General features: G+C 42.2%; 1 protein-coding gene across 1 annotated transcript in view; it reads right to left on the bottom strand.

The window, feature by feature from the left end:
• The window catches only part of LOC134578546 (receptor-type tyrosine-protein phosphatase beta-like), a 114217-nt gene extending 88449 nt beyond the window's left edge, over window positions 1-25768 (bottom strand). The window contains exons 1-14 of the mRNA XM_063437523.1: window positions 25648-25768; window positions 24480-24749; window positions 24060-24314; window positions 23437-23703; window positions 20536-20805; window positions 20117-20371; window positions 19494-19760; window positions 14722-14991; window positions 14302-14556; window positions 13679-13945; window positions 7720-7989; window positions 7300-7554; window positions 6677-6943; window positions 4314-4583 (exon numbers count right to left, since the gene is read on the bottom strand). Of these exons, the coding sequence (XP_063293593.1) occupies window positions 4314-4583; window positions 6677-6943; window positions 7300-7554; window positions 7720-7989; window positions 13679-13945; window positions 14302-14556; window positions 14722-14991; window positions 19494-19760; window positions 20117-20371; window positions 20536-20805; window positions 23437-23703; window positions 24060-24314; window positions 24480-24749; window positions 25648-25768 (3559 nt within the window). The remainder of the gene's footprint in view (window positions 1-4313; window positions 4584-6676; window positions 6944-7299; window positions 7555-7719; window positions 7990-13678; window positions 13946-14301; window positions 14557-14721; window positions 14992-19493; window positions 19761-20116; window positions 20372-20535; window positions 20806-23436; window positions 23704-24059; window positions 24315-24479; window positions 24750-25647) is intronic.
• Window positions 25769-25995: the final 227 nt, after the last annotated feature.

Raw genomic sequence — 25995 nt, 5'->3', positions numbered from 1 at the left:
CCCCCTATTGTGATTTATGGCCCCCACCCACCGCGCAGGGGTGGGGGCCAGGGGTAGGACAGTAGGTCCCCCCTCATTATTTTTATGGCACCCACCCACCGCGCAGGGGTGGGGGTGAGGTGGAGGACAGTAGGTCCCCCCATTGTGATTTATGGCCCCCACCCACCACGCAGGGGTGGGGGCCGGGGGGGAGGACAGTAGGTCCCCCCATTGGGATCCCCCTCCGGCATGCCACAGTCCAGGTGTTAGTCCCCTTGAAACAACTTTTCCATCACTATTGTGGCCAGAAAGAGTCCCTGTGGGTTTTAAAATTCGCCTGCCCATTGAAGTCTATGGCGGTTCGCCCGGTTCGCGAACGTTTGCGGAAGTTCGCGTTCGCCGTTCGAGAATCGAACATTTTATGTTCGCGACATCACTATTAAGCAGGTCTGAGGTTATTTATGATACATGCTCAAGAACTCTACATGTTATATAATCTATTTTTATGCTCGGACTGATCCCCCATTTATTTAAAATCTGGACTCTTATGCATTTGTAAATACAGAAAATTAAGTGACTGCTGATTAACTAAAAATTCTAGAATTGTGTTAACATTGATATCTATATTTATCTATTATATATATATAATATCAGAACTTATTACCATTATATATATATTGTTTTTGCAAATGGTAAAATGGGGCTTAAATTGGAGGGGACAGATATTCATTTATAAAAAAAAAAAAAAAAAGCATAAAAATAATAAAAAAGATATTTTCACAGTTTTGGAACTATTAATATGTGCATAATTAGTGCTGTTAACGAAAAGTAATTCAACTTAAATTCTTTTTTTTTTGGTCCTGATTTACCGAGTACATAATTTGTTTAGGATTTCAATTAAATTTTGGTAGTTACAGGTCACGAAATAGGAGTAAAATAAAATTTCAGAGTGGAGAGATTTTAGAATTCGGTGTGTTTGTCCTTAAAGTTTAAAAGCCATCACAGAAAACAAAATGATCACACAAAAGTATATATTTATATAAAGTAGATGTCACAGGCTAGTTACCTATGGGTATCTTGACATTTTTTTTGTAGCCATTGAACTGTTAATTTATACTAAATAGTGTAATAAAATTTGGTTTTATTCAGATTATTTTTATTTGTATTTCATAATACTGTCATGTAAAAAAAAAAAACATATTGTGTTCATCTACATCTTCTGAGCATAATGATACCCCCAATGCATGCCTTTGTCACTATCCTTTAAAGCTACAATGCCATCTAAGAGACCTGATCATTTCAGTATTTACAGTTAGAATTTTGATAGATGATGTTGATGGGTCTATGTCTCATTTTAAGACATAGTAGTTTGACTACTCAGTTACTCCACAAAGGCCTGCTATTTGTGAATGTAGACACACCAGGGTATCTCATATGTTGTATATTGTCCCCTAATGTACTGCCATTTTCTCACCAAAAGTGTATGCCAAAGTTTGTGGTCATTATTTTTACTTTTTACATACACAATACATTTTACTGGGCATTTTGCCAATCTGATATGTGCCACTGTGATATTCATGGCAGCTCACACTACATTGCTGTCAATGGGGATTTAAATTTATTTTGAGAATTCTTTAATAAAGGGAACAACATATTTCAAACCGACAGATACTAACAGTTTTGTAGAAGTTAAGAGGGATAGAACACAAATTAAGGAAGGTTTTTATACATGTGGCCACTGTAAAGCTTGCCGTTTCTTACCATCTAATACTACGTCTTTTTACACAGAAATATACACACAGAAATATCACAGAAATATATACCGTACTTCTATTTATTTTTACACAAACATATATACGTTGATGAAAAACCTGAATGAAAATATATATATAGTGGCTGATCCAGAAGTCCCAATAATACTGGGGGCTAATGGATTAGCTCCAAGGGTGCCCAATGCCACTCTCCTTAAAGTTGGGGAATAATCCTCAAAATACAATTTAAAACAAACAAGAAAGGACTAAAAGTCCTAATTAGGAGAGTAACAAAAATTGAAGAAAGGGAGCCCTACCTTTAATTGTCCTAAGGAAAAAAAGGGAATTGTAAAAATGAGGAAAGGAGAGACTGAGAAATATATATAGTATATGTGTATATACACACATACACATACATATATATGTAGATAAACTGCTAGGTTAACTAGGATAAACAAGGCTACTGAGTAGGTATATACCTAAACTGAGCATACTCCCAGCAAGTATACAAAAGACAGGTATGTCTAGAGGTAGAAGATATTGGGGTAAAAGTGAAGGAGCCTGACCCCAAACCATACATAAAAACCCCAAGCCAAAAACTCTAAAGGAGTCTGACCCTATATTACCTCGGCACCGTGGACTAGCCACTAATGCCTACCTGAACCACTCTCCCTTGCTAGTCTTAAAAAAGAATGAAACTTAACTAAGCCAGTGCATATTAGAGCTACCAAGTGTAGAAAGTGGAAAAACAACAAAATAGCTCGACACGCGTTTCGGCGTGTCAGCACGCCGTCATCAGGAGCAATATATATATACGTTGATGTAATTTTGCATATGCAGTTGTGCTCAAAAGTTTGCATACCCTTGGAGAATTGGTAATGTATGTATGATTTTTAAAGAAAACATAAGTGAGCAGGCAAAACACATTTATTTTTCTTCTTATGGGATTCATAGTCAACTGTAGGTTATAACAGAATGGCACAATCATAAAACAAAACATGGCAACAAAGAAAAAAATGAAATGACCCCAGTTCAAAAGTCTGTATAACCTTAGTTCTTAATATTGTGTATTGCCCCATTTAGCATCAATGATGCATGCAGTCTTTTGTAATAGTTATATATGAGGCCCCTAATTCTTGCAGGTGGTATAGCTGTCCTTTAATCTTGGCAAAATACTTCATGGTCAGTGTTTGGTGGTCTTGGATTAACCGCATGTTTGAGATCTCCCCCGAGTCGCTCGATGATATTAAGGTCAGGAGACTGTGATGGCCACTCCAGAACATTCACCTTTTTTCTGCTTTTTTTCTGCTTGCCATCAATTTTCACAAGATTCCCTCTGACTTTAGAGCTCATTCCCCCCAAAACATCAGTGAGTCACCACCACGCTTCACAGTAGAGATGGAATTATTTTCACTATAGGCCTTACTGACCCCTCTCCAAACACAGCGCTTATGGTTGTGACCATAAAGCTCTATTTTGGTCTCATCACTCCAAATTAGTGTGGCAGAAGCAGTGAGGCATGTCAAGGTGTTGTCAGACATATTGTAACCGGGCTTTTTTGTGACATTGGCGCCTTAAAGGCTTCTTTCTGGCAACTTGACCATGCAGCCCATTTTGGTTCAAGTGTCATTGTATTGTGCTCCTTGAAGCAACTACACTGTCTTTTTCCGGAGCCGCCTGTATTTATCCTGAGATTACTTGTGGGATTTTCTTTGTATCCCGAAAAATTCTTCTGGCAGTTGTGGCTGAAATCTTTCTTGGTCTTCCTGACCTTGGCTTGGTATCAAGAGATCCCTGAATTTTCCACTTCTTAATAAGTTATTGAACAGTACTTTAAGGCTTTGGATATCTTTTTCTATCTTTTTCAGTCTTTATAAAGCTCCATTGCCTTGTTACACAGGACTTTTGACCTCTTTTCTGCTCCCAATGGCGCAGTATCTAACCTGCTCAGTGCATCTACGTGAGAGCTAACAAACTCATTGACTATTTATACACAGACACTAATTGCAATTTAAAAAGCCACAGGTGTGGAAAATAAACCTTTAATTGCCATTTTAACCTGTGTGTGTCACCTTGCATATGTGTAACAAGGCCAAACACTCAAGGGTATATAAACTTTTGATCAGGGCCGTGTGGGTGATTTCTGTTCTCATTATTATTTAAAAAGGAGCCAAAAAACTATGTAATAATAAATGGCTTCATATGATCACTATCCTTTAATAAAATACATTTGTTTTGCATGATCAGTCATCATTTCAAAATCAATGCCAAAATCTCTCAATTTCTGCCAGAATATGCAAACTTATGAGCACAATTGTACAAGCATGAGCACATTGATTCAGGTAAAGTGTAAACATACATTTCTAATAAAAATAAAAAGGACTCCATAACTGCAACAATATTTGTGTCTACACTAAAACATTGTAATCAAATGGCTCAAGTGAGTAACACCTGCATATTACATTTTAAGACAAACATTATTAAATACACATTTCATATAACCTTGAAATGACTAATAATAGTCAGACTCTGTATTGTAATGTGTCTTTATGTCGATTCCCTTTAATACCAGTTTACACTCACCTGTGCAGGTTGTATATGAGACAGATTGACTTTCCGTGACATTATCAGCCGCTCGTGTAAATACCGTGAATGTATATGTTACTCCGGGTGTCAGATCAGTTACATTGAGTTGATTTGATGCCGTTGTTTGATTTTTCACTACAGATGAAGTGTTTTCTATTTGTACTCTGTAGGTGTAATCACTTCTATACTCATCAGGTTGATTCCAAATCAGGAAAACAGACACAGTAGTCGTTCCATTAGTTCCAAGCTGTTTCACTGGCATCGGTTCTAGAGTTCGAAAATAAAACATGATCTGGTTCTCTCAGGGAATTATTATCATTAGAAAATTATTCACTTAAAATATTTGTTAATATGTATCTAACAAAAAATAAAATAAACTCCATTATAGCAGAAATTCTCCTAATAAAACTTTTTTTTGATTTCTAGATACTGTAGCCTTATAGGGACACTATAGTCACCAGTGCAACTACATGTATTCCTGACCCTATAGTGTTAACATGACCATCTAGCCCCCCTAGGCCCCTCATGTCTCCATAAATATAGTAAAAATCTTACTGTATTCAAGCCAGAATCTGTGAATCTGCATGCTGTTAGACTCAGGAAAAACAAGCAGTCTGCTGACATGTGATAGCCTGATCCAATAACAGTGCTTCCCCATAGGATTGGCTGAGACTGACAAGGAGGCAGATCAGGGGCAGAGCCAGCATGATTCAAACACAGCCCTGACCAATCAGCATCTCCTCATAGAGATGAATTGAATCAATGAATCTCTATGAGGAAAGTTCAGTGTCTGGATGCAGTGGGAGGAGATACTGAATCACAGGATGCTCGTGCACAGCAGATCTGACTGGATGGAGGCATATTATGCCTCCGTCAACTCAGAAGTCCCTCTGGTGACTGCAACTGGAGGTGTTCCTAGCTTTCAATGTAAACACTGTATTTTCTCAGAAAATACAGTGTTTGCATGAGAAAGGCTGCAGGGAGCTATAGTTCTCACCTGAACAACCTCATTAAGCTGAAGTTGTTCAGGTGACTATAGTGTCCCTTTAAACACACAAACTATACATATGTATATTTTGATTAAACTGGGAATCGCAGTGTATTGAAAGGATAGGGGAGATTTATCAAGACAAAAACAGGTGCTTGGTCTGAATTCTTTTTTCCGAAATGATCATACGGATAAAATTCGCCCTAACCAAATTGCCACGTGGACTAAATTAGGTCTGTCCGAAACTTTTTTTTTTTTTATTTGATTGGCCAAAAGTCTACTAATTATTGTAGGAAAATGAAAAACTCCATTAATGCAGAAATTAACCTAATAAAACTTACCGTATTTATTCGAGTATAACGCGCACCCCTAATTTTCGATTAAAAATCGGTATAAAATTTCATACCGATTTTTAATCTAAAATTAGGGTGCTTGTTATACTCGAATAAATATGCTCCGATAATACCGACCGCCGGGCTCATTACAAGCCCGGCGGTCCTGGGGGGGCGGGCAGCAAGCGTTTACTCACCTCCGTGCAGCTCCTCCAGCTTCCCAGTGTAAATCTTGCGAGACCCGCGGCCAGCTCTGACGGCCGCGGGTCTCGCGAGATTTACACTGGGAAGCTGGAGGAGCTGCACGGAGGTGAGTAAACACTTGCTGCCTGCCCCCCCAGGACCGCCGGGCTTGTATTGAGCCGACGGTCCTGGGAGGTATAATCGGAGCACCCACTCGAATATTTATTCGAGTATAACGCGCACCCCTAATTTTAAATTAAAAATTGGTACAAAATTTTGCGCGTTATACTAGAATAAATACGGTATTTGTGAATTCTAGTTACTGTAGTCTTAAACGAACACTATAGTGACATCGGCGCTGGGATCAGGTTAGTAAATAAAGGGTTTTTAAGCATTTATTCAACGCAGCGGGGAGAGCAAGGGAGAGGCAAATGAAGCTGTAATGACAGAAATACAGCTGTGTATTCCAGGCAGCATAGTATCACTTACTATACCTATAGAATGTATCTGAGCACTTAGCTCATTGCACACTGAGTAGCAGCTGTTCTGCTCCCCCAACATTTCCAACATTTATGGTGAAATAGCCAAGCTGTAACTATAGTCAAATTGGAGAATCAACCTAATCAACAGTTTTTGTCTAAATTTTCCAATTTTATTTTTAATTCACTAAAATCCAGCCTTTCGTAAATTTTAGCCAAACATGTTAAATGTCTGATTAAAACATGTTGAGTATCATGTTGATTCCAACATATTCAGCAAAACGCATTATATCCCATTCTCAGGCATGAGTGGAACCAGCTCAGAACACAGAGTATAAAACGTTCTATTGCAGAACATACAGAAAGCTGTAAACCTACTTGTGTAGAAGGAACTGGTCACAGGAGAACTCTGATACTGCCGAGCACCAACTGTTACTACAGTAATTGTGTAATTAGTCCCAGATGTGAGGTTCTGAAGGGTGGCATTTAATGTGTTTACTGACACAGTCCAAGAGGATGAAGAATTGCTGTAAGTTATATTGAAAGTCTTTGTCACATTAGTCATATTTACTGGTTCTCCCCATGACAATGAAATGGTGTTTGTTCCGATATTTGAAAAGCTTAATGAGTTTGGAGGGGTTGGATCTACGAAAAAACAAAACATTTAGTTATAGGAATCATTATTGTATTATCCTCAAAATAATGCACTTTGGCCTCGATTCAATATTTTTGGATACACTTTTCTAATGGTTCAATAGTTAGTATATATATTTAAAGAAACTTTCAAAATAATTTTCCAAATTATTAAAAAATCAAATAATGCAAACAAAATCAACAGAATACAACAGAAAACATTGTGTAATTTGAAAAGCTTATGCAAAAATATTAAATCAAGGCCTATATCTAAATTTTCAGCTTGTCTGAGAGACTCAGTTAGTGCTCAATTTGTAGGATTGAGATTAAAATGTAAAGTTCTGTCCCAATTATCCCATCATACTCACATGTTGCGTCTATCACTGGAGCTGCTGACTGGCTGCAGTTACTACTAATTGTCTGTATAGTGATGGAGTAGTTTCTGCCTGGCAGTAAGTCTGTGAAATCCACTTGTGTAGAATTAGTTGTGATTGTTCTATTTACGTCTCCATTCAGAGTGACTGTGTATTTATCCACTTTCCCTGCTGGTATTGTCCAGTTCACACTCAGTGAATTAGTAGTACTGTTATTATTTACTGTGATATTCTGAGCCAAACCCGGAACTGAAAAAAGCAGAATGGAAATCACTCAAATCAAAAGGAAAATAGGAAAGAAAAGAAAAAGAGAGAAAATTCTCAAACCATATTTTCAATACACTTGAAGTCTCTTTACCTGTTATAATGACCATATCCACTATTCTCCCCATAGAGAGGTCAGTCTGTACTCACCTGAGCAGGTTGTATATGAGACAGATTGACTTTCCGTGACATTATCAGCTGCTCTTGTAAACACAGTGAATGTATATGTTACTCCAGGAGTCAGATCAGTTACATTGAGTTGATTTGATGCCGTTGTTTGATTTATCACTACAGATGAAGTGTTTTCTATTTGTACTCTGTAGGTGTAATCACTTCTATACTCATCAGGTTGATTCCAAGTCAGGAAAACAGACACAGTAGTCATTCCATTAGTTCCAAGCTGTTTCACTGGCATCGGTTCTAGAGTTCAAAAATAAAACATGATCTGGTTCTCTCAGGGAATTATTATCATTAGAAAATTATTCACTTAAAATATATGTTAATATGTATCTAACAAAAAATAAAATAAAATCCATTATAGCAGAAATTCTCCTAATAAAACTTTTTATGACTTTTCTACACGGTGCCATCTCGCCGGTATTTGGTACACAACGACATCGTGCAGTAGTTTTAAACTATACAACAGGGGACACATTATACAGTAATTATTTTTTATATAATCTGTATATCTTCTGCGGAATCTGCATTAAACTGTATCTTCCAAACTACTGAATGGATCTGGGTGAATTTTGGATATGTGATTCACCCAGATCCACTGGGGTTATTGCATGTTTTGGGGTCCCTGTGATATGTTTTATAAAACTGTATTCTTCTGCCTGTGATAATGAGATTACCCATTGTGTTCAGTAATCCTATTACAGGCAGAGGGGAGGATTTTGTGTAGGAGTGTCTGTGTGTATTGTACAGATTGATTGGTTGTTTTGTCCCTCCCTACGGGCGGTCCTGTATTCTCAACAACTGTAATAAAAACCAGACTGGGAGTGCCAGCCTCAGTTCCTGCTTAACCCTCAAAGCGATGTGTCGTCTCATTCTTTGGGGGAATTGGATTGTATGCTGACTGCCAGGAGTGTAAGCGGATTGTACGCTTTTCCTGTTCGGCTGATTCCAGGGTTCGTGTGTTTCTAGTTCGGGAGTTGGTGATTGCAGTAGCTGCTGGTCTATCTGAAAGGGGATTATCGCCTAAACTGGGTTTTATCCCCTTGTGTGCAAAACGGTCCGCAACAATTGGTGGCAAGCGGCGGGATCGTTCCTACAACCAGAAGGACAGCTACAGGTAACACCATCCCCTGGATTTACAAAGTGAGGGCAACGCCAGTACCCGTACAGCGCCCCTATCTACTAAGGAACCAACTTCAGCAGAGCAAGCATGGCACCCACCTACACGCAAGAGGCGTTTGACAGAGAGGTCACCGCGGTGCTGGCTTTATGCGGACCCAACCCCTCGGAGAGTATAGTGCAGCTTGTGAGGAAAGCAGTGGGAGAGTACTTGCCATGGGAATCAGAGCGGGCAAGGGGGTTTGTCGTCCTTCCTCCCCAGCGGCAGTGTGTGTCCCAGGGAGCAGAAGGTGCCGTCCCTCCTCCCCAGCGACAGTGTGTACCCCAGGGAGCTGAAGGTGTCGTCCCTCCTCCCCAGCGGCAGAGTAAGCCCCAGGGAGCTGAAGGTGTCATCCTTCCTCCTCAGCGGCAGTGTGTAACCCAGGGAGCTGATGGTGTCGTCCATCCTCCCCAGCGGCAGTGTCCCCCCCAGGGAGCAGAAGGTGCAGTCCTTCCTCCCCAGCAGCAGTGTGTAACCCAGGGAGCTGATGGTGTCGTCCGTCCTCCCCAGTGGCAGTGTGTGCCCCAGGGAGCAGAAGGTGCCGTCCTTCCTCCCCAGCGGCAGTGTGTGTCCCAGGGAGCAGAAGGTGCCGTCCTTCCTCCCCAGCGGCAGTGTGTGTCCAGGTAGCAGAAGGTGCCGTCCTTCCTCCCCAGCGGAAGTGTGTGTCCCAGGGAGCAGAAGGTGCCGTCCTTCCTCCCCAGCGGCAGTGTGTGTCCCAGGGAGCAGAAGGTGCCGTCCTTCCTCCCCAGCGGCAGTGTGTAACCCAGGGAGCTGATGGTGTCGTCCGTCCTCCCCAGCGGCAGTTTCCCCCCCAGGGAGCAGAAGGTGCCGTCCTTCCTCCTCAGTGGCAGTTTCCCCCCCAGGGAGCAGAAGGTGCCGTCCTTCCTCCCCAGCGGCAGTGTCCCCCCCAGGGAGCAGAAGGTGCCGTCCTTCCTCCCCAGCGGCAGTGTGTACCCCAGGGAGCTGAAGGTGTCGTCCTTCCTCCCCAGCGGCAGTGTGTACCCCAGGGAGCAGAAAGTGCCATCCTTCCTCCCAGCGACAGTGTGTACCCCAGGGAGCTGAAGGTGTCGTCCTTCCTCCCCAGCGGCAGTGTGTACCCCAGGGAGCAGAAGGTATCGTCCTTCCTCCCCAGCAGCAGAGTAAGTCCCAGGGAGCTGAAGGTGGTGTCCTTCCTCCCCAGCGGCAGTGTGTACCCCAGGGATCTGATGGTGTCGTCCATCCTCCCCAGCGGCAGTGTGTACCCCAGGGAGCAGAAGGTGCCGTCCTTCCTCCCCAGCGGCAGTGTGTGTCCCAGGGAGCTGAAGGTGTTGTCCTTCCTCCCCAGCAGCAGAGTGTCCTGCAGGGAGCAGAGACCGTCAGTCTCGCACCCCAGCAGCAGGAAAAGAGAATGAAAGGGGAGACAGCTAGTTCCCCTCTCCACCAGCAGAGAGAGCGTGAGGGAGAGGAGCCTGCTAACCCCTCTCCCCAGCGGCAGTTTACCGTCCAGAGAGAGGAGCTTGTTACACCCTCTCTCCAGCGGCAGACTAACCCACCAAGGGGAGATGTTAAGCCCCACAACTGTGCAGATGAGACCGTAGTCTCTACACTTACAGCACAAGGGGTAGGGACAGTCGGTCCTGTCCCCCAGCCACTGAGCTGTGTATCCAGAGGGGAGACAGTCGGTCTCCCCCTCCCACAACCAGGCTCCAACCAGGCTACTTCCATGGTAGCGATGGCACCAGGGCAGAGTACCGCTGGTCTCTGCCCACTCAGCAACCCACCAAGGCAGCCTACCAGTCCCTCGCACAGCCGTGGTGAGGCACCTGGACATGGACAAGTTTTTTCCTTACTCAGGTGTAGTAACCAGTTATTGTGGGTGGGCTGTACTGCAGTTTCTGTTTTGTGGGTGGGTTGCTGGACTAACAAGGGCACTAACCGAAAGAAGGTCAGATACCCTGTTAGTCTGTCTGGTAAAGGGGAGAAGTGTGGCGAAACCAACCTCGCCACTGTCCACTGGAGAAGCCTGGTTGCCCGCCTCCTACCTGCTGACTATGGCCCCTGGTAAATTTGTACTTTGAAATAACTGATTTGGGCATGTTGTATTATATTATGCTGCTACTGGCCCTTTAAGAAACATCTGGGGACATCCTGTGGAGTTACTGGGTGGCCACCATTTCATGTATGAGAGGCACATGGTGAGAACAATGGATGAAGCACATGGTGAGAACAATGGATGGCGGCCATTTTAACTCACAGACATTTTTGTGACTTTTCAACACGGTGCCATCTCGCCGGTATTTGGTACACAATGACATCATGCAGTAGTTTTAAACTATACAAAAGGGGACACATTATACAGTAATTATTTTTTATATAATCTGTATATCTTCTGTGGAATCTGCATTAAACTGTATCTTCCAAACTACTGAATGGATCTGGGTGAATTTTGGATTTGTGGTTCACCCAGATCCCCTGGTTCTGAGGATATACTTTATATGGGGTTATTGCATGTTTTGGGGTCCCTGTGATATGTTTTATAAAACTGTATTCTTCTGCCTGTGATAATGAGATTACCCATTGTGTTCAGCAATCCTATTACAGGCAGAGGGGAGGATTTTGTGTGGGAGTGTCTGTGTGTATTGTACAGATTGATTGGTTGTTTTGTCCTTCCCTGTGGGCGGTCCTGTATTCTCAACAACTGTAATAAAAACCAGGCTGGGAGTGCCAGCCTCAATTCCTGCTTAACCCTCAAAGCGATGTGTCGTCTCGTTCTTTGGGGGAATTGGATTGTATGCTGACTGCCAGGAGTGTAAGCGGATTGTACGCTTTTCCTGTTCAGCTTATTCCAGGGTTTGTGTGTTTCTAGTTCGGGAGTTGGTGAGTTCGTACAGTTTGGAGTTTGGGAGATTGGTGATTGCAGTAGCTGCTGGTCTATGGGAAAGGGGATTATCGCCTAAACGGTTTTTTGCACCTTCTGATCGAAACGGTCCGCAACATCCTCATAGAGATGAATTGAATCAATGAATCTCTATGAGGAAAGTTCAGTGTCTGGATGCAGTGGGAGGAGATACTGAATCACAGGATGCTCGTGCACAGCAGATCTGACCGGATGGAGGCATATTGTGCCTCCGTCAACTCAGAAGTCCCTCTGGTGACTGCAACTGGAGGTGTTCCTAGCTTTCAATGTAAACACTGTATTTTCTCAGAAAATACAGTGCTTGCATGAGAAAGGCTGCAGGGAGCTATAGTTCTCACCTGAACAACCTCATTAAGCTGAAGTTGTTCAGGTGACTATAGTGTCCCTTTAAACACACAAACTATACATATGTATATTTTAATTAAACTGGGAATCGCAGTGTATTGAAAGGATAGGGGAGATTTATCAAGACAAAAACAGGTGCTTGGTCGAGGGCGTGGCCTGACCATTCAAGGCGATGGACGTGTGAACGATCAGCTCCGTGAGAGATCCCTGTAATACAGCGATTATTCTAGCGTATATTGAGAAACTAAACCCAACAAACGAATCTATATCTACATCGGACATTATGGCACAACGTATGTCCAAAAAAAACAAACCTAGAGAGGCACCTTCACTGCAAATCTCGGCCATGACTTCGCCGCCACGCCGTGCGCAAGATGGCGCCAAGAGGCCTACATCCCCGGCCTCGAGCTCAGAACGGAGCGATATTACTTCTATTTCACGCAGGGAAGTACCGGCCACAGAATCGGCGATACAGAGAATGTTGGACAGCCTCCAAACATCGCTGAGAGTCTGTACTCACCTGAGCAGGTTATATATGAGACAGATTGACTTTCCGTGACATTATCAGCCGCTCTTGTAAACACAGTGAATGTATATGTTACTCCAGGTGTCAGGTTAGTTACATTGAGTTGATTTGATGCCGTTGTTTGATTTATCACTACAGATGAAGTGTTTTCTATTTGTACTCTGTAGTTGTAATCACTTCTATACTCATCAGGTTGATTCCAAATCAGGAAAACAGATACTGACGGCCGCGGGTCTCGCGAGATTTACACTGGGAAGCTGGAGGAGCTGCACGGAGGTGAGTAAACACTTGCTGCCTGCCCCCCCAGGACCGCCGGGCTTGTATTGAGCCGACGGTCCTGGGAGGTATAATCGGAGCACCCACTCGAATATTTATTCGAGTATAACGCGCACCCCTAATTTTAAATTAAAAATTGGTACAAAATTTTGCGCGTTATACTAGAATAAATACGGTATTTGTGAATTCTAGTTACTGTAGTCTTAAACGAACACTATAGTGACATCGGCGCTGGGATCAGGTTAGTAAATAAAGGGTTTTTAAGCATTTATTCAACGCAGCGGGGAGAGCAAGGGAGAGGCAAATGAAGCTGTAATGACAGAAATACAGCTGTGTATTCCAGGCAGCATAGTATCACTTACTATACCTATAGACTGTCTCTGAACACTTAGCTCATTGCACACTGAGTAGCAGCTGTTCTGCTCCCCCAACATTTCCAACATTTATGGTGAAATAGCCAAGCTGTAACTATAGTCAAATTGGAGAATCAACCTAATCAACAGTTTTTGTCTAAATTTTCCAATTTTATTTTGAATTCACTAAAATCCAGCCTTTCGTAAATTTTAGCCAAACATGTTAAATGTCTGATTAAAACATGTTGAGTATCATGTTGATTCCAACATATTCAGCAAAACGCATTATATCCCATTCTCAGGCATCAGTGGAATCAGCTCAGAACACAGAGTATAAAACGTTCTATTGCAGAACATACAGAAAGCTGTAAACCTACTTGTGTAGAAGGAACTGGTCACAGGAGAACTCTGATACTGCCGAGCACCAACTGTTACTACAGTAATTGTGTAATTAGTCCCAGATGTGAGGTTCTGAAGGGTGGCATTTAATGGGTTTACTGTCACAGTCCAAGAGGATGAAGAATTGCTGTAATTTATATTGAAAGACTTTGTCACATTGGTCATATTTACTGGTTCTCCCCATGACAATGAAATGGTGTTTGTTCCGATATTTGTAAAGCTTAATGAGTTTGGAGGGGTTGGATCTACGAAAAAACAAAACATTTAGTTATAGGAATCATTATTGTATTATCCTCAAAATAATGCACTTTGGCCTCGATTCAATATTTTTGGATACACTTTTCTAATGGTTCAATAGTAAGTATATATATTTAAAGAAACTTTCAAAATAATTTTCCAAATTATTAAAAAATCAAATAATGCATACAAAATCAACAGAATACAACATAAAAAATTGTGTAATTTGAAAAGCTTATGCAAAAATATTAAATCAAGGCCTATATCTAAATTTTCAGCTTGTCTGAGAGACTCAGTTAGTGCTCAATTTGTAGGATTGAGATTAAAATGTAAAGTTCTGTCCCAATTATCCCATCATACTCACATGTTGCGTCTATCACTGGAGCTGCTGACTGGCTGCAGTTACTACTAATTGTCTGTATAGTGATGGAGTAGTTTCTGCCTGGCAGTAAGTCTATGAAATTCACTTGTGTAGAATTAGTTGTGATTGTTCTATTTACGTCTCCATTCAGAGTGACTGTGTATTTATCCACTTTCCCTGCTGGTATTGTCCAGTTCACACTCAGTGAATTAGTAGTACTGTTATTATTTACTGTGATATTCTGAGCCAAACCCGGAACTGAAAAAAGCAGAATGGAAATCACTCAAATCAAAAGGAAAATAGGAAAGAAAAGAAAAAGAGAGAAAATTCTCAAACCATATTTTCAATACACTTGAAGTCTCTTTACCTGTTATAATGACCATATCCACTATTCTCCCCATAGAGAGGTCAGTCTGTACTCACCTGAGCAGGTTGTATATGAGACAGATTGACTTTCCGTGACATTATCAGCTGCTCTTGTAAACACAGTGAATGTATATGTTACTCCAGGTGTCAGATTAGTTACATTGAGTTGATTTGATGCCGTTGTTTGATTTATCACTACAGATGAAGTGTTTTCTATTTGTACTCTGTAGGTGTAATCACTTCTATACTCATCAGGTTGATTCCAAGTCAGGAAAACAGACACAGTAGTCATTCCATTAGTTCCAAGCTGTTTCACTGGCATCGGTTCTAGAGTTCAAAAATAAAACATGATCTGGTTCTCTCAGGGAATTATTATCATTAGAAAATTATTCACTTAAAATATATGTTAATATGTATCTAACAAAAAATAAAATAAAATCCATTATAGCAGAAATTCTCCTAATAAAACTTTTTTTTTGATTTCTAGATACTGTAGCCTTAAAGAGACACTATAGTCACCAGTGCAACTACATGTATTCCTGACCCTATAGTGTTACCATGACCATCTAGCCCCCCTAGGCCCCTCATGTCTCCATAAATATAGTAAAAATCTTACAGTATTAAAGCCAGAATCTGTAAATCTGCATGCTGTTAGACTCAGGAAAAACAAGCAGTCTGCTGACATGTGATAGCCTGATCCAATAACAGTGCTTCCCCATAGGATTGGCTGAGACTGACAAGGAGGCAGATCATGGGCAGAGCCAGCATGATTCAAACACAGCCCTGACCAATCAGCATCTCCTCTGTAGCGAAACTAACCTCGCCACTGTCCACTGGAGAAGCCTGGTTGCCCGCCTCCTACCTGCTGACTATGGCTCCTGGTAAATTTGTACTTTGAAATAACTGATTTGGACATGTTGTATTATATTATGCTGCTACTGGCCCTTTAAGAACCATCTGGGGACATACTGTGGAGTTACTGGGTGGCCACCATTTCATGTATGAGAGGCACATGGTGAGAACAATGGATGAAGCACATGGTGAGAACAATGGATGGCGGTCCTTCCTCCTCAGCGGCAGTGTGTAACCCAGGGAGCTGATGGTGTCGTCCATCCTCCCCAGCGGCAGTGTCCCCCCCAGGGAGCAGAAGGTGCCGTCCTTCCTCCCCAGCGGCAGTGTGTAACCCAGGGAGCTGATGGTGTCGTCCGTCCTCCCCAGCGGCAGTGTGTGCCCCAGGGAGCAGAAGGTGCCGTCCTTCCTCCCCAGCGGCAGTGTGTGTCCCAGGGAGCAGAAGGTGCCGTCCTTCCTCCCCAGCGGCAGTGTGTGTCCAGGGAGCAGAAGGTGCCGTCCTTCCTCCCCAGCGGCAGTGTGTGTCCCAGGGAGCAGAAGGTGCCGTCCTTCCTCCCCAGCGGCAGTGTGTGTCCCAGGGAGCAGAAGGTGCCGTCCTTCCTCCCCAGCGGCAGTGTGTAACCCAGGGAGCTGATGGTGTCGTCCGTCCTCCCCAGCGGCAGTTTCCCCCCCAGGGAGCAGAAGGTGCCGTCCTTCCTCCTCAGTGGCAGTTTCCCTCCCAGGGAGCAGAAGGTGCCGTCCTTCCTCCCCAGCGGCAGTGTGTCCCCCAGGGAGCAGAAGGTGCCGTCCTTCCTCCCCAGCGGCAGTGTGTACCCCAGGGAGCTGAAGGTGTCGTCCTTCCTCCCCAGCGGCAGTGTGTACCCCAGGGAGCAGAAAGTGCCATCCTTCCTCCCCAGCGACAGTGTGTACCCCAGGGAGCTGAAGGTGTCGTCCTTCCTCCCCAGCGGCAGTGTGTACCCCAGGGAGCAGAAGGTATCGTCCTTCCTCCCTAGCAGCAGAGTAAGTCCCAGGGAGCTGAAGGTGCTGTCCTTCCTCCCCAGCGGCAGTGTGTACCCCAGGGATCTGATGGTGTCGTCCGTCCTCCCCAGCGGCAGTGTGTACCCCAGGGAGCAGAAGGTACCGTCCTTCCTCCCCAGCGGCAGTGTGTGTCCCAGGGAGCTGAAGGTGTTGTCCTTCCTCCCCAGCAGCAGAGTGTCCTGCAGGGAGCAGAGACCGTCAGTCTCGCACCCCAGCAGCAGGAAAAGAGAATGAAAGGGGAGACAGCTAGTTCCCCTCTCCACCAGCAGAGAGAGCGTGAGGGAGAGGAGCCTGCTAACCCCTCTCCCCAGCGGCAGTTTACCGTCCAGAGAGAGGAGCTTGTTACACCCTCTCTCCAGCGGCAGACTAACCCACCAAGGGGAGATGTTAAGCCCCACAACTGTGCAGATGAGACCGTAGTCTCTACACTTACAGCACAAAGGGTAGGGACAGTCGGTCCTGTCCCCCAGCCACTGAGCTGTGTATCCAGAGGGGAGACAGTCGGTCTCCCCCTCCCACAACCAGGCTCCAACCAGGCTACTTCCATGGTAGCGATGGCACCAGGGCAGAGTACCGCTGGTCTCTGCCCACTCAGCAACCCACCAAGGCAGCCTACCAGTCCCTCGCACAGCCGTGGTGAGGCACCTGGACATGGACAAGTTTTTTCCTTACTCAGGTGTAGTAACCAGTTATTGTGGGTGGGCTGTACTGCAGTTTCTGTTTTGTGGGTGGGTTGCTGGACTAACAAGGGCACTAACCGAAAAAAGGTCAGATACCCTGTTAGTCTGTCTGGTAAAGGGGAGAAGTGTGGCGAAACCAACCTCGCCACTGTCCACTGGAGAAGCCTGGTTGCCCGCCTCCTACCTGCTGACTATGGCCCCTGGTAAATTTGTACTTTGAAATAACTGATTTGGGCATGTTGTATTATATTATGCTGCTACTGGCCCTTTAAGAAACATCTGGGGACATACTGTGGAGTTACTGGGTGGCCACCATTTCATGTATGAGAGGCACATGGTGAGAACAATGGATGAAGCACATGGTGAGAACAATGGATGGCGGCCATTTTAACTCACAGACATTTTTGTGACTTTTCAACACGGTGCCATCTCGCCGGTATTTGGTACACAATGACATCATGCAGTAGTTTTAAACTATACAAAAGGGGACACATTATACAGTAATTATTTTTTATATAATCTGTATATCTTCTGCGGAATCTGCATTAAACTGTATCTTCCAAACTACTGAATGGATCTGGGTGAATTTTGGATATGTGGTTCACCCTGATCCCCTGGTTCTGAGGATATACTTTATATGGGGTTATTGCATGTTTTGGGGTCCCTGTGATATGTTTTATAAAACTGTATTCTTCTGCCTGTGATAATGAGATTACCCATTGTGTTCAGTAATCCTATTACAGGCAGAGGGGAGGATTTTGTGTGGGAGTGTCTGTGTGTATTGTACAGATTGATTGGTTGTTTTGTCCCTCCCTGTGGGCGGTCCTGTATTCTCAACAACTGTAATAAAAACCAGGCTGGGAGCGCCAGCCTCAATTCCTGCTTAACCCTCAAAGCGATGTGTCGTCTTGTTCTTTGGGGGAATTGGATTGTATGCTGACTGCCAGGAGTGTAAGCGGATTGTACGCTTTTCCTGTTCGGCTGATTCCAGGGTTTGTGTGTTTCTAGTTCGGGAGTTGGTGAATTCGTACAGTTTGGAGTTTGGGAGATTGGTGATTGCAGTAGCTGCTGGTCTATGGGAAAGGGGATTATCGCCTAAACGTTTTTTTGCACCTTCTGATCGAAACGGTCCGCAACATCCTCATAGAGATGAATTGAATCAATGAATCTCTATGAGGAAAGTTCAGTGTCTGGATGCAGTGGGAGGAGATACTGAATCACAGGATGCTCGTGCACAGCAGATCTGACTGGATGGAGGCATATTGTGCCTCCATCAACTCAGAAGTCCCTCTGGTGACTGCAACTGGAGGTGTTCCTAGCTTTCAATGTAAACACTGTATTTTCTCAGAAAATACAGTGTTTGCATGAGAAAGGCTGCAGGGAGCTATAGTTCTCACCTGAACAACCTCATTAAGCTGAAGTTGTTCAGGTGACTATAGTGTCCCTTTAAACACACAAACTATACATATGTATATTTTGATTAAACTGGGAATCGCAGTGTATTGAAAGGATAGGGGAGATTTATCAAGACAAAAACAGGTGCTTGGTCTGAATTCTTTTTTCCGAAATGATCATACGGATAAAATTCGCCCTAACCAAAATGCCACGTGGACTAAATTTGGTCTGTCCGAAACTTTTTTTTTTTTTTTTATTTGATTGGCCAAAAGTCTACTAAATATTGTAGGAAAATGAAAAACTCCATTAATGCAGAAATTAACCTAATACAACTTATTTGTGAATTCTAGTTACTGTAGTCTTAAACGGACACTATAGTGACATCGGCGCTGGGATCAGGTTAGTAAATAAAGGGTTTTTAAGCATTTATTCACCGCAGCGGGGAGAGCAAGGGAGAGGCAAATGAAGCTGTAATGACAGAAATACAGCTGTGTATTCCAGGCAGCATAGTATCACTTACTATACCTATAGAATGTCTCTGAGCACTTAGCTCATTGCACACTGAGTAGCAGCTGTTCTGCTCCCCCAACATTTCCAACATTTATGGTGAAATAGCCAAGCTGTAACTATAGTCAAATTGGAGAATCAACCTAATCAACAGTTTTTGTCTAAATTTTCCAATTTTATTTTTAATTCACTAAAATCCAGCCTTTCGTAAATTTTAGCCAAACATGTTAAATGTCTGATTAAAACATGTTGAGTATCATGTTGATTCCAACATATTCAGCAAATCGCATTATATCCCATTCTCAGGCATGAGTGGAATCAGCTCAGAACACAGAGTATAAAACGTTCTATTGCAGAACATACAGAAAGCTGTAAACCTACTTGTGTAGATGGAACTGGTCACAGGAGAACTCTGATACTGCCGAGCACCAACTGTTACTACAGTAATTGTGTAATTAGTCCCAGATGTGAGGTTCTGAAGGGTGGCATTTAATGTGTTTACTGTCACAGTCCAAGAGGATGAAGAATTGCTGTAATTTATATTGAAAGACTTTGTCACATTAGTCATATTTACTGGTTCTCCCCATGACAATGAAATGGTGTTTGTTCCGATATTTGAAAAGCTTAATGAGTTTGGAGGGGTTGGATCTACGAAAAAACAAAACATTTAGTTATAGGAATCATTATTGTATTATCCTCAAAATAATGCACTTTGGCCTCGATTCAATATTTTTGGATACACTATTCTAATGGTTCAATAGTAAGTATATATATTTAAAGAAACTTTCAAAATAATTTTCCAAATTATTAAAAAATCAAATAATACAAACAAAATCAACAGAATACAACAGAAAAAAATGTGTAATTTGAAAAGCTTATGCAAAAATATTAAATCAAGGCCTATATCTAAATTTTCAGCTTGTCTGAGAGACTCAGTTAGTGCTCAATTTGTAGGATTTAGATTAAAATGTAAAGTTCTGTCCCAATGATCCCATCATACTCACATGTTGCCTCTATCACTGGAGCTGCTGACTGGCTGCAGTTACTACTAATTGTCTGTATAGTGATGGAGTAGTTTCTGCCTGGCAGTAAGTCTATGAAATTCACTTGTGTAGAATTAGTTGTGATTGTTCTATTTACGTCTCCATTCAGAGTGACTGTGTAATTATCCACTTTCCCTGCTGGTATTGTCCAGTTCACACTCAGTGAATTAGTAGTATTGTTATTAGTTACTGTGATATTCTGAGCCAAACCCGGAACTGAAAAAAGCAGAATGGAAATCACTCAAATCAAAAGGAAAATAGGAAAGAAAAGAAAAAGAGAGAAAATTCTCAAACCATATTTCAATACACTTGAAGTCTCTTTACCTGTTATAATGACCATATCCACTATTCTCCCCATAGAGAGGTCAGTCTGTACTCACCTGTGCAGGTTGTATATGAGACAGATTGACTTTCCGTGACATTATCAGCCGCTCTTGTAAACACAGTGAATGTATATGTTACTCCGGGTGTCAGATCAGTTACATTGAGATGATTTGATGCCGTTGTTTGATTTATCACTACAGATGAAGTGTTTTCTATTTGTACTCTGTAGGTGTAATCACTTCTATACTCATCAGGTTGATTCCAAGTCAGGAAAACAGACACAGTAGTCATTCCGTTAGTTCCAAGCTGTTTCACTGGCATCGGTTCTAGAGTTCAAAAATAAAACATGATCTGGTTCTCTCAGGGAATTATTATCATTAGAAAATTATTCACTTAAAATATATGTTAATATGTATCTAACAAAAAATTAAATAAAATCCATAATAGCAGAAATTCTCCTAATAAACCTTTTTTTTAATTTCTAGATACTGTAGCCTTAAAGAGACACTATAGTCACCAGTGCAACTACATGTATTCCTGACCCTATAGTGTTAACATGACCATCTAGCCCCCCTAGGCCCCTCATGTCTCCATAAATATAGTAAAAATCTTACTGTATTCAAGCCAGAATCTGTAAATCTGCATGCTGTTAGACTCAGGAAAAACAAGCAGTCTGCTGACATGTGATAGCCTGATCCAATAACAGTGCTTCCCCATAGGATTGGCTGAGACTGACAAGGAGGCAGATCATGGGCAGAGCCAGCATGATTCAAACACCGCCCTGACCAATCAGCATCTCCTCTGTGGCGAAACTTACCTCGCCACTGTCCACTGGAGAAGCCTGGTTGCCCGCCTCCTACCTGCTGACTATGGCCCCTGGTAAATTTGTACTTTGAAATAACTGATTTGGGCATGTTGTATTATATTATGCTGCTACTGGCCCTTTAAGAAACATCTGGGGACATACTTTGGAGTTACTGGGTGGCCACCATTTCATGTATGAGAGGCACATGGTGAGAACAATGGATGAAGCACATGGTGAGAACAATGGATGGCGGCCATTTTAACTCACAGACATTTTTGTGACTTTTCAACACGGTGCCATCTCGCTGGTATTTGGTACACAATGACATCATGCAGTAGTTTTAAACTATACAAAAGGGGACACATTATACAGTAATTATTTTTTATATAATCTGTATATCTTCTGCGGAATCTGCATTAAACTGTATCTTCCAAACTACTGAATGGATCTGGGTGAATTTTGGATATGTGGTTCACCCAGATCCCCTGGTTCTGAGTATATACTTTATATGGGGTTATTGCATGTTTTGGGGTCCCTGTGATATGTTTTATAAAACTGTATTCTTCTGCCTGTGATAATGAGATTACCCATTGTGTTCAGTAATCCTATTACAGGCAGAGGGGAGGATTTTGTGTGGGAGTGTCTGTGTGTATTGTACAGATTGATTGGTTGTTTTGTCCCTCCCTGTGGGCGGTCCTGTATTCTCAACAACTGTAATAAAAACCAGGCTGGGAGTGCCAGCCTCAATTCCTGCTTAACCCTCAAAGCGATGTGTCGTCTTGTTCTTTGGGGGAATTGGATTGTATGCTGACTGCCAGGAGTGTAAGCGGATTGTACGCTTTTCCTGTTCGGCTGATTCCAGGGTTTGTGTGTTTCTAGTTCGGGAGTTGGTGAATTCGTACAGTTTGGAGTTTGGGAGATTGGTGATTGCAGTAGCTGCTGGTCTATGGGAAAGGGGATTATCGCCTAAACGGTTTTTTGCACCTTCTGATCGAAACGGTCCGCAACATCCTCATAGAGATGAATTGAATCAATGAATCTCTATGAGGAAAGTTCAGTGTCTGGATGCAGTGGGAGGAGATACTGAATCACAGGATGCTCGTGCACAGCAGATCTGACTGGATGGAGGCATATTGTGCCTCCATCAACTCAGAAGTCCCTCTGGTGACTGCAACTGGAGGTGTTCCTAGCTTTCAATGTAAACACTGTATTTTCTCAGAAAATACAGTGTTTGCATGAGAAAGGCTGCAGGGAGCTATAGTTCTCACCTGAACAACCTCATTAAGCTGAAGTTGTTCAGGTGACTATAGTGTCCCTTTAAACACACAAACTATACATATGTATATTTTAATTAAACTGGGAATCGCAGTGTATTGAAAGGATAGGGGAGATTTATCAAGACAAAAACAGATGCTTGGTCTGAATTCTTTTTTCCGAAATGATCATACGGATAAAATTCGCCCTAACCAAAATGCCACGTGGACTAAATTTGGTCTGTCCGAAACTTTTTTTTTTTTTTATTTGATTGGCCAAAAGTCTACTAAATATTGTAGGAAAATGAAAAACTCCATTAATGCAGAAATTAACCTAATAAAACTTATTTGTGAATTCTAGTTACTGTAGTCTTAAACGGACACTATAGTGACATCGGCGCTGGGATCAGGTTAGTAAATAAAGGGTTTTTAAGCATTTATTCACCGCAGCGGGGAGAGCAAGGGAGAGGCAAATGAAGCTGTAATGACAGAAATACAGCTGTGTATTCCAGGCAGCATAGTATCACTTACTATACCTATAGAATGTATCTGAGCACTTAGCTCATTGCACACTGAGTAGCAGCTGTTCTGCTCCCCCAACATTTCCAACATTTATGGTGAAATAGCCAAGCTGTAACTATAGTCAAATTGGAGAATCAACCTAATCAACAGTTTTTGTCTAAATTTTCCAATTTTATTTTTAATTCACTAAAATCCAGCCTTTCGTAAATTTTAGCCAAACATGTTAAATGTCTGATTAAAACATGTTGAGTATCATGTTGATTCCAACATATTCAGCAAATCGCATTATATCCCATTCTCAGGCATGAGTGGAATCAGCTCAGAACACAGAGTATAAAACATTCTATTGCAGAACATACAGAAAGCTGTAAACCTACTTGTGTAGATGGAACTGGTCACAGGAGAACTCTGATACTGCCGAGCACCAACTGTTACTACAGTAATTGTGTAATTAGTCCCAGATGTGAGGTTCTGAAGGGTGGCATTTAATGTGTTTACTGTCACAGTCCAAGAGGATGAAGAATTGCTGTAATTTATATTGAAAGACTTTGTCACATTAGTCATATTTACTGGTTCTCCCCATGACAATGAAATGGTGTTTGTTCCGATATTTGTAAAGCTTAATGAGTTTGGAGGGGTTGGATCTACGAAAAAACAAAACATTTAGTTATAGGAATCATTATTGTATTATCCTCAAAATAATGCACTTTGGCCTCGATTCAATATTTTTGGATACACTTTTCTAATGGTTCAATAGTTAGTATATATATTTAAAGAAACTTTCAAAATTATTTTCCAAATTATTAAAAAATCAAATAATGCAAACAAAATCAACAGAATACAACATAAAAAATTGTGTAATTTGAAAAGCTTATGCAAAAATATTAAATCAAGGCCTATATCTAAATTTTCAGCTTGTCTGAGAGACTCAGTTAGTGCTCAATTTGTAGGATTGAGATTAAAATGTAAAGTTCTGTCCCAATTATCCCATCATACTCACATGTTGCGTCTATCACTGGAGCTTCTGACTGGCTGCAGTTACTACTAATTGTCTGTATAGTGATGGAGTAGTTTCTGCCTGGCAGTAAGTCTATGAAATTCACTTGTGTAGAATTAGTTGTGATTGTTCTATTTACGTCTCCACTCAGAGTGACTGTGTATTTATCCACTTTCCCTGCTGGTATTGTCCAGTTCACACTCAGTGAATTAGTAGTACTGTTATTATTTACTGTGATATTCTGAGCCAAACCCGGAACTGAAAAAAGCAGAATGGAAATCACTCAAATCAAAAGGAAAATAGGAAAGAAAAGAAAAAGAGAGAAAATTCTCAAACCATATTTTCAATACACTTGAAGTCTCTTTACCTGTTATAATGACCATATCCACTATTCTCCCCATAGAGAGGTCAGTCTGTACTCACCTGTGCAGGTTGTATATGAGACAGATTGACTTTCCGTGACATTATCAGCCGCTCTTGTAAACACAGTGAATGTATATGTTACTCCAGGTGTCAGATTAGTTACATTGAGTTGATTTGATGCCGTTGTTTGATTTATCACTACAGATGAAGTGTTTTCTATTTGTACTCTGTAGTTGTAATCACTTCTATACTCATCAGGTTGATTCCAAATCAGGAAAACAGATACAGTAGTCGTTCCATTAGTTCCAAGCTGTTTCACTGGCATCGGTTCTAGAGTTCGAAAATAAAACATGATCTGGTTCTCTCAGGGAATTGTTATCATTAGAAAATTATTCACTTAAAATATATGTTAATATGTATCTAACAAAACATAAAATAAAATCCATTATAGCAGAAATTCTCCTAATAAAACTTTTTTTTGATTTCTAGATACTGTAGCCTTAAAGGGACACTATAGTCACCAGTGCAACTACATGTATTCCTGACCCTATAGTGTTACCATGACCATCTAGCCCCCCTAGGCCCCTCATGTCTCCATAAATATAGTAAAAATCTTACAGTATTAAAGCCAGAATCTGTAAATCTGCATGCTGTTAGACTCAGGAAAAACAAGCAGTCTGCTGACATGTGATAGCCTGATCCAATAACAGTGCTTCCCCATAGGATTGGCTGAGACTGACAAGGAGGCAGATCAGGGGCAGAGCCAGCATGATTCAAACACAGCCCTGACCAATCAGCATCTCCTCATAGAGATGAATTGAATCAATGAATCTCTATGAGGAAAGTTCAGTGTCTGGATGCAGTGGGAGGAGATACTGAATCACAGGATGCTCGTGCACAGCAGATCTGACTGGATGGAGGCATATTATGCCTCCATCAACTCAGAAGTCCCTCTGGTGACTGCAACTGGAGGTGTTCCTAGCTTTCAATGTAAACACTGTATTTTCTCAGAAAATACAGTGTTTGCATGAGAAAGGCTGCAGGGAGCTATAGTTCACACCTGAACAACCTCATTAAGCTGAAGTTGTTCAGGTGACTATAGTGTCCCTTTAAACACACAAACTATACATATGTATATTTTGATTAAACTGGGAATCGCAGTGTATTGAAAGGATAGGGGAGATTTATCAAGACAAAAACAGGTGCTTGGTCGAGGGCGTGGCCTGACCGTTCAAGGCGATGGACGTGTGAACGATCAGCTCCGTAAGAGATCCCTGTAATACAGCGATTATTCTAGCGTATATTGAGAAACTAAACCCAACAAACGAATCTATATCTACATCGGACATTATGGCACAACGTATGTCCAAAAAAAACAAACCTAGAGAGGCACCTTCACTGCAAATCTCGGCCATGACTTCGCCGCCACGCCGTGCGCAAGATGGCGCCAAGAGGCCTACATCCCCGGCCTCGAGCTCAGAACGGAGCGATATCACTTCTATTTCACGCAGGGAAGTACCGGCCACAGAATCGGCGATACAGAGAATGTTGGACAGCCTCCAAACATCGCTGAGAG

Source organism: Pelobates fuscus, chromosome 12 (genome assembly GCF_036172605.1).
Source record: "Pelobates fuscus isolate aPelFus1 chromosome 12, aPelFus1.pri, whole genome shotgun sequence".
NCBI classification, from domain to species: Eukaryota; Metazoa; Chordata; class Amphibia; order Anura; family Pelobatidae; genus Pelobates; species Pelobates fuscus.
This window is presented reverse-complemented; position numbering and strand designations above follow the sequence as displayed.